Source organism: Eptesicus fuscus, chromosome 2 (assembly GCF_027574615.1).
Source record: "Eptesicus fuscus isolate TK198812 chromosome 2, DD_ASM_mEF_20220401, whole genome shotgun sequence".
Lineage (NCBI taxonomy): Eukaryota > Metazoa > Chordata > Mammalia > Chiroptera > Vespertilionidae > Eptesicus > Eptesicus fuscus.
Window position 1 is genome coordinate 47579631 of NC_072474.1, and position 13078 is coordinate 47592708.

At 36.2% G+C, this 13078-nt stretch overlaps 1 protein-coding gene across 1 annotated transcript in view; it reads right to left on the reverse strand.

Moving 5' to 3' along the window:
* BANK1 (B cell scaffold protein with ankyrin repeats 1) overlaps positions 1-13078 on the reverse strand; it is a 270703-nt gene that overhangs the window by 163092 nt on the left and 94533 nt on the right. Inside the window, exon 6 of the mRNA XM_008156647.3 lies at positions 3607-3803. Coding sequence (XP_008154869.3) covers positions 3607-3803 — 197 coding nt within the window. The remainder of the gene's footprint in view (positions 1-3606; positions 3804-13078) is intronic.

Genomic DNA, 13078 nt, shown 5'->3' on the forward strand with positions numbered 1-13078 from the left:
ACTAGAGGGCAAAATCATCATGCTCTCTCTTTTTCTCTCTCTAACATACACACACAAACACACTCACACCAGCCCATTCACTGTCCACAAGGGCAGAGTGTCTAATTAAGTCAATGAGAGCAAGATGTCACAGGATTCTTATCACCAACCTGAGCAATAGAAAGATTACCAGTCAGAAGTCCTCCTAAAGAGCCTGCTAGAGAAAGTGCATGGAAGAATGATTTTTCATTTCATATATATATATATATATATATATATATATATATATATATAATTGATTTTTTACAGAGAGGAAGGGAGAGGGATAGAGAGTTAGAAACATTGACAAGAGAGAATCATCGATCAGCTGCCTCCTGCATACCCACTACTGGGGATGTGTCTGCAACCAAGGAACATGCCCTTGACTGGAATCGAACCTGGGACCTTTCAGTTCACAGGCCGACACTCTATCCACTGAGGCAAACTGGTTAGGGCTGATTTTTCATTTCTTAAATTCAACTGAAGATTATTTCTGACTAAGATCTTATTAACATACACACCAAACTACATGACCTCTGTGGTGGAAGAAAGAAGACACCATCTGGATATTGTTCCTAATTTAAGTAAACATCTGTTGGTTCTACACCATCTGTTGGTTCTACACAACTCCATAGGGGCCCAACAGAGAAGCATATATTTTCCTACCTACTTATACATTGATGTAATCATTTCAAGTGTTCAAAACTGATAGAGATGTATGAAATGACATGCTCAAGATAATATAAGAAAATATCATGTTACTTTGCTTAAAACACATTATAATTTTTGCTATATACTTTATCTTAAATCACAACGTATCTCTTAATCTGTGGCCAAGTTCTAGTTTATTTTCAGTATTTCAAGTGCTTTTGATTGAAAAGATAAGTTTTTATAGGACTGAATTAATTTTCAATATTGTACTTGTTATTGACATAGTCTGGGATTTTCTCAAGCATTCTGTTAAGTAAATTGTGGTTCACACCCAATTGTGGACTTAAGTGCCAACACTTTTGCTCTTTGTCCAGCCACTTTCATATTAATTCCCCCAGAAGACATTGTCAGAAACTGACAATTGAGTAATTTATTTGAAAGACCTTTATGGATTATAGAAATATTTGGTATTATTATCTTTAGCAGTACTGAAAACATGAAAGAAGTGTAGGTGTTAATTAGACAACTTTATGAAAACATGAAAATTACTCATTAGTAATGAAGAGGTTCTGTTCACAGGTTGTACGCAAATTATTAACCTCTCAAAGGAAAAGGGTCACAAAAACTGTAAGAAATGTGATTTGAGGCTCCTTCATCTTTCTCCCTCCTCCACACAGCTAACAGTAAGATACAGAGGGCACTTATTTGTTTATGAATGCATGCAAATGGTTCTCTTTTTTTCTGTATTTTTAAAAATCATGAGGCTTTTTCCTTTTACCCACTTTATTCAGTAATGACCAAATTCACTGTATTGTAACTCCCTGTGAGAGCCTAAAATGAACAAAGTTTCACTGATGGGGAGGGAGTTAGGAAGAATTGAGCAAATAACTAAGTCAGCTGGGCGGGGGGGGGGGGGGTGGCAAAATATGCTTGAATTTAAAAATATGTATTTCTGCAGGACAGAAGTAAGGTCCATTGGTGGATTGTAAACCTCAAACATGAAAGAATATCTACTCCTTTCAATAATTCTGAAACAACTGTTTGTGGAAAAACTGAATTTATATGTAATAAGCTAAGATTTATCAGAATGTGATTATAACATTAAAGCGGTTATAAAGAAAGATCAAAGTATTTTAACAGCATAATGCATATTTTAATTGCATATTTTTCCTCTACCAGATTTAGCTATGTTATTAAAAAGACAGAGCTACCATAATTTAGAATATAACATTTCAACATGTGAGTATCTGGCATAATGTCACTAAGAAGGTATGACTTTTGGATTTATATTAACACTTTTTTTTTCTTGTGTGTTGACTTTTAGGGGAGTATAACTGAAGTCCACCGGTAGTTAGAAGAGGGTTGCAGGGAATTGTGCTGTGCTGAGTTAATAGTACCAGGGGCAAACACACAAGGTTGAACTGAGTCACTGACTTACCTGAGATAGATGGCATGTTTTCATATTGCACTGATCAACGATGACATACAGTGGCTAATTACTAAATGAATGTACTTATCAGATATATAAGAATTACCATAAAAATTCTTTCCAGGAATAAAAATAATTTTTATTCCATACTTGAAGGACATAGAATAAAATCAATCTACTTTATTAGTTTTATTATAAAACTTCATGATGTATTTATTTTAAATACAGGAAAAATATATCCTGTTATAACTCCAGATTGTGAATGATATACATGCTCTTCTGATAACTCTTTTGCTATTTCTTGAAAGTGGGGCAGGGGGGAGTTACATTAGTTGTCATTTTGCTTTCTGGAAATCACAAATACCAGTTACTTTTAGAAGTCCAATATCACACTGATGTGATCTAATAGAATAAATGCTAACAAGACCAGAAACTATTTATAGCTTTCAATGTTTTATATTAAATGTTCATGGGCAATGAAATTATTTATTTTGTGAAAATGCAAATATTGACAAATTCACCAATAGAACCATTGTCCTATTACATTTTTCTCGAAGCCATCAGAAGTATAATTCACTTTTTTTGAGCAAAATGTGTATACTTCTGTTACAAACAGAAAATCATTGCTTTTCTAAAGTTGGTTATGAAAACACAAAGTATGTTTTATGTACTAAGGTAGCATCCTTTTCTTCAAAATCTTCCCTTGGTTGCATTCTTACAAAATTAATATCCAATAGTGTTCTAAAATTTGGGGCTTCAACCTCCTTAATAAGGAACTGTAACTTAATAAAGAGAGAAAAGGAATCACAGATGAAAAACAAGTTTAAGCAACATTATTTAATTTTTATGGGGTAAACTTTTTGAATGATTATCAGAATGTATTCTTTTAACCTAATAATTGTTTATTTCATTTTATGTGCCCAATAACGTCTTTTTAAAAAATTTTAACATGTTTATTTTACATCATGATTTCTTTGTCTTTATGGATACAATTTGGGGAAATAAATACTCCCTTCTCTTTTTCACTGCATATGTATTAGTAGGGGTAGGAAACACAGAATATGAAAGAATAGGCCAAGGGTGTAGAAAGTGGAAAGATAAAGCTGAAGAGAGAGGAAAAGTGAGTGTTTGTATGAACCCTTCTGTACCTAATAATGTCTTATTTAGACTTTTCAACAAAAGGATAAAGGTAAAGATTTTTATTTCCTTCTCACTATCTCCTCTCCAATATTGAACAGGCTATATGGAAGCTAAAAAGACCAGATAAATTTCAAAAAAAGGCTATGTAGGAGTGGGAGTGTGGAATCAGAGGTTCTTTATAGCAAAACAAAAATAAGTTGACTAATCGTGCAAAATGCTTAAGACAATGAATGACTCAGGACCGACAGACACTACCAACTAGTTGCTCAGTAGCATCGTTTTCACAAAGCATTGTGCGTATGCGCGCGCGCGCACACACACACACATTTAATAAAAAGAGTTTTAGACATGAAATGGGGGAGACTTACTGAGAAGTCTTCGAAGATTTTCTTGAGCTCCTTGTGACCATGCCTTTCAGCAATACATGCTGGATCTGAACCCTCCAAATTTTTTATCTGAGACGCCCAGGTTGCTCCCGAACACTGAAGCAAATGAATAGCCAAGTTCTTTAAGCCAAATTTTGCTGCACAGTGGAGAAGAGTCGGAAGTTCTTTGAAATGAGTATCTATAAGCATAAGAATTAGTATAATTTAGTGTGTTTATCATATCTGCAATCCTATGAGAAAAAAATCGAACACAATCTGCTCTTAATGTAGTTCCCACGTAGCAGAGCAGACTTTCAATGTGATTTTACATATAAGAAGCTGTCAGTGGTTTTAGCAATGCAGAATCCGCCCCTTCTATTCCTCATCTTAAAATATATAAACTAATATTCTCACTAGCATTAATGTCTAGCTCTTACTTGTGGGTAAGTTTGATTTGGAAAGGAAGATCAACCTCTCAAATATCTATAATAATAAAAGCGTAATATGCTAATTGGACTGGACGTCCTCTGGACAACCTTCTGGACTGAGCCCCAGTAGCAGGGGCTGAAGCAGAGGCAGCTGCCACGGTTGGTGGGGTCCCAAGGCAGCCGCCACAGCGGCAGGGGCCGAGCCCTGTGCCGCACCGGCAAGGCCAAGGGTGAACCTGAGTGTGGGCGATGGAAGGATTAGAAAAGACGGACAAGAGAAGGAAAGCTGGGACTCGGTGGGATGCTGCTTCCCTGATGGGGAGACAGCGCCACGGACTAGAAGCCGTGCCTTTATTTTATAGCTGATGCCACAAGGCAAAGTAAGGGTGTGGTCAAGATGTTTACAGCATTCTTGTGGGTTTCGATCCCACTCAATTACATGCACCTGATCAAGCTTTGTTTACTTGCAGCCTATGTCACTTAGGCACGTGGGGCCACGTGCTCGGACCATAGGTTCAAGCTTACAACTACAGCTGTTGGCTATAATTGTGCTGGGAGGGCTCTGCCCTCCAAGCTCGGACTTGCACGTGGCCAGGAGAGGACTGTGCCCTCTCATCAGTCCAAGGCTTGAACCTGTCCAAACACTGTAGCTGCGCCCCACAGAGCCCCTTGCACGAATTTCGTGCATCGGGCCTCTAGTAACAAAATAAAACACTAAATTGTAATAACTCCTTTTGACTGTAGTTTGATATTATCAAACATTAAATAACAAAACTAAATAAGTTCATCTATACAACTTCCGTGTTTTCTACTGCCAGGCTAGTATGCTTCCTTCTGAGGTTGAAATGAACATTAAATTCCTGGAGGGGTTATATATTAGATTTCTAGGAGAAATTGTTTTTCCAAAAAGTAACTGCAACAGAAAGTATAGGTAAACAGTTTTATAAACATCTCCAGTTTGGAAATTTCCATTAGAATTTTACAGCTTTCATATCAATGTTTTGAAGTTTGTATTTCATAATTATAATACATATTAGGTATCAATTAGAATACATCATTAATTATGCATGTCTATAAAGTGATAAATGTACACTGCTATCCCAATGACAAAACACACACACACACACACACACACACACACACACACACACACACACACACTGGTGATGATGATTTGTTATTCTACACTTCCACATGTAAATGAAAAAATACGTATTATAGAAATTACACACTAGCTTCCTTTAATAGCTGTGGCTTGCCAGTAGCAAGCAAAGGGAAGACTTACAGCAACAGAAACCAAGGCCTCAAAGCAAAAGTCAATTCTCTTCCAGCAAAATTGTACAGCAATGAAAACAGCCACCATACAATGTTTTTGAAAACTGAATCTGGCCTCATTTACCTCTTTGCTATTTTACAGTTGAGAAAAAAAGGAAGAAAAGAAAAATAAACCTTGAGTTTTCAATTCACTTGGATGTTTCAGGGCTGAAGAAATTTTGTTTGTCAGTATATGTTTTAATAGAAAACAAAACCAAACCTTCCATACATGTTAAGAACCCTATTGTAAAAAAATAATTTACCCTTCAAAATGTGTTGGGACTAAATGGTTGTATGTAAATCTATTGTCATATTTCAATAATAAACGCATTGGTCCCTTTTTATATGATGTGCAATGGGTCAAAATTATCAAATATTTCATGAAGATAAGCTTATGAAAGCTAAGGTAGAAACCAATTTTCTTTTTATTTATTGATGTATTTGTTTATTTATTTTAAGAATCTGTATTGTTGAAAGTATTACATATGTCCCCTTTTTTCTCCCATTGACCTTATAGACCACCCCTGCCCCCCATCCCAGGCCTTTACAACCCCATTGTCTGTCTCCATGGGTTATGCATCTGGTACCAAATTTCAAAATAAAAATAATATATTTTCTTAAAAATATCTTAAGATATCATTTTCTATTTATTTTCATTACAATGCATTATAAAATATAATTGTCTGATATAATTAAACCAGCCAAAGTTAATAGGGAAAAGTATTTGCAGAGTAATATTAGATTTTTACATGCCCTTGATCATGTCTTTGCCACATCACTCAATATTTAAAAAAATCATTACCTGGCAATCTATGTTTTATGCATTGATCCTAAACATTGCTATTCTGGCAAATTTTTAAATCACTCTCAATGCAGCTGAAAATGTTATTTTTATTAAATAAGTGTTTAATCATTATAGGAACAGTTTCACCTTTTAATCTAACCAACCTCCACTACCAGTAAATTAAACAACATTAAGGTAATATAATATTTAAAAAACTTCATTAAGAATCTCTCTACTTATGTATAACAAAAACAGTAATAAGGACTGCAACAAGTGGTCATGTTTTTTCAAGGAACATGTCTTAACAGTCTTGATACTCTGAACCATGTTTTCTGACACACAAGAGGAAGTTCTGCTGATTTAAGATTTTCTTACTGTTCGACCTGGCCAGTTTTTCTGAGTGGCTGCTGATTTAAGATTTTCTTACTGCTCGCCCTGGCCAGTTTTTCTCAGTGGTTAGAGCGCCGGCCTGCAAACCAAAGAGTGGTGGCTTCAATTCCCGGTTGAGGGTATGTACTTCAGTTGCAGGTTTGATCCTGGCCCTGGTCTGGGCATGTGTGAGAGGCAATCAGTCAATGTGTCTCTCTCACATGTATGTTTCTCTCTCTCTCTCCCCCCTTATCCCTCCCTTCTCTGCAAATCAATGGAAAAAAATATCCTCTGGTGAGGATTAAAAAATATATATTATACTGCTGATACTACAGGGGGTCACAAGTTTGAAGGTTACTTTCTTTATCTTCCATTTCTTTATTTTTAGCGGTAGCTTAAAATCCATTAATCTACTTGCATCCTTTGTGAAGTTATAGACAGAAAAGAGGTTTGGAGGACACCTTTTCCATTTCCTACATAGGAAAAGAATTGCGTTCCTAGATGATCTTCTAGGTACGGTTCGAATACCTCTAATGATAGTGTGCTTTACTTCCTAAGGCACCTATTTCTTGGTTATATAATTACTAGAGGCCCAGTGCATGAATTCGTGCACAGGTGGGGTCCCTTGGCCTGGGTGGTAATCGGGGCTGATCGGGGCCTGCTGGGGAGGGACCGAGGGAAGTTGGCCGGCTGCAGGAGGTTGGCTGTGGGAGCACACTGACCACCAGGGGGTAGATCCTGCGTTGAGCATCTGCCCCTGGTGGTCAATGCACATCATAGCCAACCTTAGGCTTTTATATATATGATTACTTCTGTTGAGGTGAAATGTATTTCTTCTAAATTCCCATATCTTCATATCTTCATATCTTTTGGGCAACATAGAATGAAAGCTACAGCATGGGCTTAGAATCAGCAGGCTCTGCCATTTTTTCTTTATGAAACTTCAGCATGCTACTAGTTATCTGAGTCCAGCCTTCTCATCCAAATTTGTAAGGCTATTGAGATCATTCAATGATTTAACATATAAAAAGTGCCCAGCAAGGTGTTTGAAACATTCAATAAATATTAGTTTCCTTCCATTTCTCTCTCTGCATCAAAGCATCTTTGTCCTAAATCACCTTTGCCCCAATCTTGTGATCCCTAATTCTTTTCATTACTATAAAATACTTACCATCCTAGATTGGCCCATAATAATTGGACCTTTATAAAATGAACATCAGTTTAAAACTGCCCAAATGATCATCTACACAAACCCTTTACATTGTCTTGAATGGGGTTATTTTGCCTGCTTATTTTCATTAAGTAAGAAATGCTTAGCCTGCTAATGTACATGGTCAATAACTAGAAAATTTCTAACTTAAGGTTTTTTAAAATTAAAATGTGACAATTAACCTTTCAAAGAATTTGAAATGATTCATGAGAGTTATATTATTTATTTTAATGTTAATCAATTCATGATCTTTAGCATTATTTTTGCAGGACAAAAAATTAAATAAACTCAGTATGTGCATATCGTATTATATTAATACTAGTATATGTATGATATTCATATATATTAAGGTACTCATATCAACCAAGTGTGATTAATGCTAAGGACTAGTTTGGGTTTTTATATTATACATTTTATAAAATTATACTTTTTATATATTCACTTTGATTTTATTAAGATGAAAATTTGATATATTGGTGATTTCCTCTGTATTTGGAACAGGTATGCTTGTAAACAGCATAAGGTGAGGAAGTCCTTTAGTTTAAAAAAAGCTTGCTGTGAGGTAAGCCCTTATCTAGCATGCTCAGCGTCAGAGAGTGAGTGCTGATCAAAAAAATTGCCTGGGACTCAGGGGAGTATTACATGCTGCCCCTCACTATTCTTCAGTCTTAGTGGAAATCTCCAGCACATGACTGCTAATGCTTTCACTTAGAGATATTTACTGTTTTTATTGAATTTTTTAAAATTAATTATTGTCTTAAACTCATAGAATTTATTTTATAGTTTATAATCTTACTATCTGATTAAAATAATAGAGTCCTCAATAAGATATTAAAAAGAAACCTTTTAAAATATGCTTAACCTGCAGTATAGCTCTGCTTCAATTTATGGCAATTTTCATTTAATTAACCAAGGTTCATTACATCTATTTTTATTGCCAAAGTGTAAATAATGAAGCCATCATTCGCACTAAGGTCTGGCCAATTGCTCTTGACTTTTTTTATGGACAAAATAAAATTTCAGTTTTCAGTTGTTTCAGCCAATGTCTGTCAAATGGGAATTTAAGGAAAACAGAATATAATGTCTGAGAGATATTTTTCAAGGAAAATCCAAGTTTAATAGTTTTTAAAATAAAATAAATAGATGAGTTGGCACGTAGTAAAGAAATTGAGTCACATATTTGTTTGTGCTGAGCCATTTCTAACAGTTCAAGGTAATCCCTATAAAAGATGGACAATGATTCCATTAAAGTAATCAAACCAAAGCTTTCAAAAGATTAACCTAGTTCACCAAAATAATAAAATGGGAATATATGCAAGGTTAGAATATCAGCTTTAAAATTTTAAAACTAAGATGAGTATGCAAACTGGAAGTACATGACCATGTAATCCATTTGCTCTCATAAATCACTATCTGTAATCATAAATATTTATTCACTTGGAGTAGGATGACCAGGTGGCCACTTTAGGACAAACAATGAAACACACAACATAGAAAAGATAAAATCAGGAGATATGCATTCTAATACCAGCTCAGCCACTAAATCTGTGGTACTTAAGAAACTTCCTTCATGTCCCTGAATCATTTATAAAATAGAGGGTTGGGTTCAGAATTGTAGGACTTTTGACATCCTTCTGAGATAGAAACCACACCACTGATGGTTTTTAAGTAATTTTCCCTGGATGCTAACAGATATAAATTAAAGGAGTAAGGACCATAGTATTTGTGAAGGTTGAAGAAAGGTAATGATTTTTATTATTTTCATCATATGTTTTGGAATCTGATGAAATGTTAGTTTTTCTGCGTATCTGTAAAACACACTATTGCTGAGTTTATGAATCCAATTGCTCTGTGACAGGAGGAGCATGTATGCAACACATGAGGTATCACTCTTCTCATCCTGTAGAAAGAGCAGACATGTACAGCAGCCCTATTTAGAATTCCAAACAACAAAACATACTGCCAAGGTTACCATGTTTCTAAAACCTTGATAATATAAATTACATGAAAAGGGAAATAATGGTCCATCAAAGTCCTTTGCTGCATAATTGTTATCTCCCATATTATGTAAAATACTAGAGGCCCATTGCACGAAGATTCGTGCAAGAATAGGCCTTCCTTCCCCTGGCTCGCTCCCGGCTGCCTGGGAGCCTGCAAGTCCTCACTCCTGGTCACCAGGGAGTGCCACTCATGTAGCTCCCTCCGCCTCCTGCCCTCCCCTTCATAGCAGGCATTCCACCCTGCCTGGCCGCTTCATGCCTGCACATACAAATTAACCCACCATCTTTATTGGGTTAATTTGCATGCTCACTCCTGATTGGCTGATGGGCATCATGGAGGTATGGTCAATTTGCATATTTCTCTTTTATTAGTGTAGATTAAGAGTGGAAAGCTCATAGATATACACATTAATATCAACCTCAATTTGTATTCACCTTGCTAATTTTTGTACTTGAATTTCTTGATACTGAAACATTCTTTAAACTTGTATCCATTTTGTAAGTTCCTTGTTAATTTTCTAAAGAAACTTCATACCAGTTATTCTTTTTACAAATGTTTTAAATAGTTAAATTTCCAATCAACATTATATTCTAATGAATCCTGATTGCATCTTTAAAAAAATTAAAAACTATGCCTTTTATTATTTTAAACCCTAAATTGAAAATAATACATTTAAAATTTAATATTATTTCTCTTAGAAGAGACAATATTATATAGTTAGTGATTAAATATTAAGGCTTTGGAACAAGATTACATAGATTGAATCCCAACTCCAGCATTTATGAAGTGTGTTTGGACAAACTACTGGAACTTCCTGTGTCTCAATTTTCTGAACCATGAAATAAGGATAATATCTATTCAATCAGGTATTAAACCTAGGTCCAAAGTATTTTTTTCATACAAATAAGTACAGTTGATCTTCATTATTTGAGGATTCCATATTTGCAAATTTGCCTATTCATAAAAATGTGTTTGCATGTCCAAATCATACTGTGGCATGTCCAGTCATTGGTGGACACGTGCAGAGCAGTGAAAAATTTTGGTTACCTGAATTGCACATTCCCAGTTGAGGTCAGACAATGCCTCCTGTTTTGGATCTCATACTATAAACAAGTTCCTTTTTTTTTTTTATCACACCTTTGTGTTTTTGTTGATGACTTCATTGTTGAAAGTGGCCTCCTGCTGTAAGTCTGCAGTGCTGTCCACTGTTACTAAGCACAAGAAGGCTGTGATGCACTTTGCGAAGAAAATAAGTGTATTAGATAAACTTCATTCAGGCATGAATTAAAATGTCATTGATGGTGAGTTCAATATTCATGAACCAAAAGTATATATTAAATAATGTGCCTTGAAACAGAAACACACATAAAACAAGGTTAAGTATTGATCCGTTGATAAAATTGTGACCAGAGGCTGGCGGGAACCTTGCCCTGTATTAGTCCTGGGAACAGTGGCTCAGTATTCTCTTGTTCAGTGACTGTGTAGAACATAACTACTATAAATAACGAGGATCAACAGCAATTCCAAGCTATCTAGAGGCTCCTTTTTCCTTTTGGAGAGAGAGTTCAGAATAGGTTTCAATTGCAACGCGGCCAGTCATTTTAAAAAATGCGGTGCCTTCTTTTCTTTCTTCCCCACAGCTAAGGAGGCTCTGAGTACAATCCTGTGGGACTGAAGGAGGAAGCTGTCCCAGGCCAAGCCCATGATTTCTGAGACATTCTCCCTGGCTGTCTCTGTGTTTAGGGCCTACCGTTTTAAAATGCAAACTGGGCATGGTGAGAGCTCACATTGGCAACCACTCTGGAGATAGATAGAGCCTTAATTCTGTCATGTTTATTTTTCTTTATCAGGCTTATTGGGCAAAACAATAGGAAAAATACAGGATGAAAGTGAATCCTTACTCTGTTGTTCTTAGGTAATACAAATATCTTTGAGTGATTTACATCTTTTTAATTTTAATGCAAATTCTGTATTTATGTGGTAACTGTATGTTTAAGATTTGGGAGTTTGTTTAAACTATAAAACTAGACTCTGGAAGACAGATGTTCTGTATATGCAAATATCTGAATGGTGAACTGACAAGAAGAATGAGGGGAAAAAATGGAGCATGTAAATTTGAGTCCAGAAAAAGTTCATTGTTTACTGAATACCCTAGAAGGTAGAATCCACCATAAAATTAGCAGCAGTAATAGCAAGAGAAAGAGAAAACGAAAAAGGGAAGAAGAAAGAGAAAGGAAAGGAAATGTGCTGGCTAATGAGTGGGGTTGAGAGGTAGGGATTTTAGGCACCCAGGTCAGAATGAGCAGAACATGTAAATAGCAGGTTGGCGCTAGACCGTTTGATCTCAGAGAAGGAGTGTTTGAGGACATAATGAGAAATGCCTCCTTATCCAGAGCTGTGGGCCAGGAATAGCCAGGGAGTAATAAGGCAACATACAGAACAAGACTAAGGTAGGCCACAGGCCACATGAACAGCCTGGGAGCTTGGAGACTATGCCTGGGGATAATTTTAGGAAGAAAAGGGTGATGCACAGTTCTTACCAGAACTTCTTGGAATTGACAGCAATTAAGGTTAAATCTCATAGTGTTTGAATACATTTGCTTATTATCCACTTTCCACTAGCAAACCCAGACAGTGATGAGGTAATGAAGAGTGGTGCTGCTCCGTAATTAACCAGTCCAGCTAGTCGGTGGTTAACCTTCAGTTAAAATAAGAAACCTCTAGAAATTTCAGTCTATACATGTGTGATTATAGTCTGTTCCTCTGTGTTCATTAAAAAAATACCTTTTGAAAATTATCAACATTGACTCTGCTGAATCTTGACAGCAAAGGAACCGAAAACTTAGAAAGGACACAGGAAAGAGCCTAGAAAGAGACAGGAAACCCGGAGCAACAAAAGTGTGGAAACCGGGTAGGCTGGGTTGGGATTAGAGGGCTAGATACTCTCCTGAAGGTCATGTCCTACAGGTGGTAAGCTGTCCACTGGCTTTGATGGAAATCCAAGAAATGTGCACAAGAAGTACTAAATCAACCTATCAGGCAAGTATGCTTGATTTAATTGTGTGGGGTTTTTTTTTAAAGATATATTTTATTGATTTTTTACAGAGAGGAAAATGAAAGGGATAGAGAGTTAGAAACATCGATGAGAGAGAAATCGATCAGCTGCCTCCTGCACACCCCCCCCCACTGGGGATGTGCCTGCAACCAAGGTACATGCCCTTGACCAGAATCGAACCTGGGACCCTTCAGTCCACAGGCTGACGCTCTATCCACTGAGCCAAACCGGTTACGGCTTTAATTGTTTTAATTAGTGAGGATTATTCAGCATTTTTTTTAGGACTTCTTATAGTATCCAGCACCAGAATTACA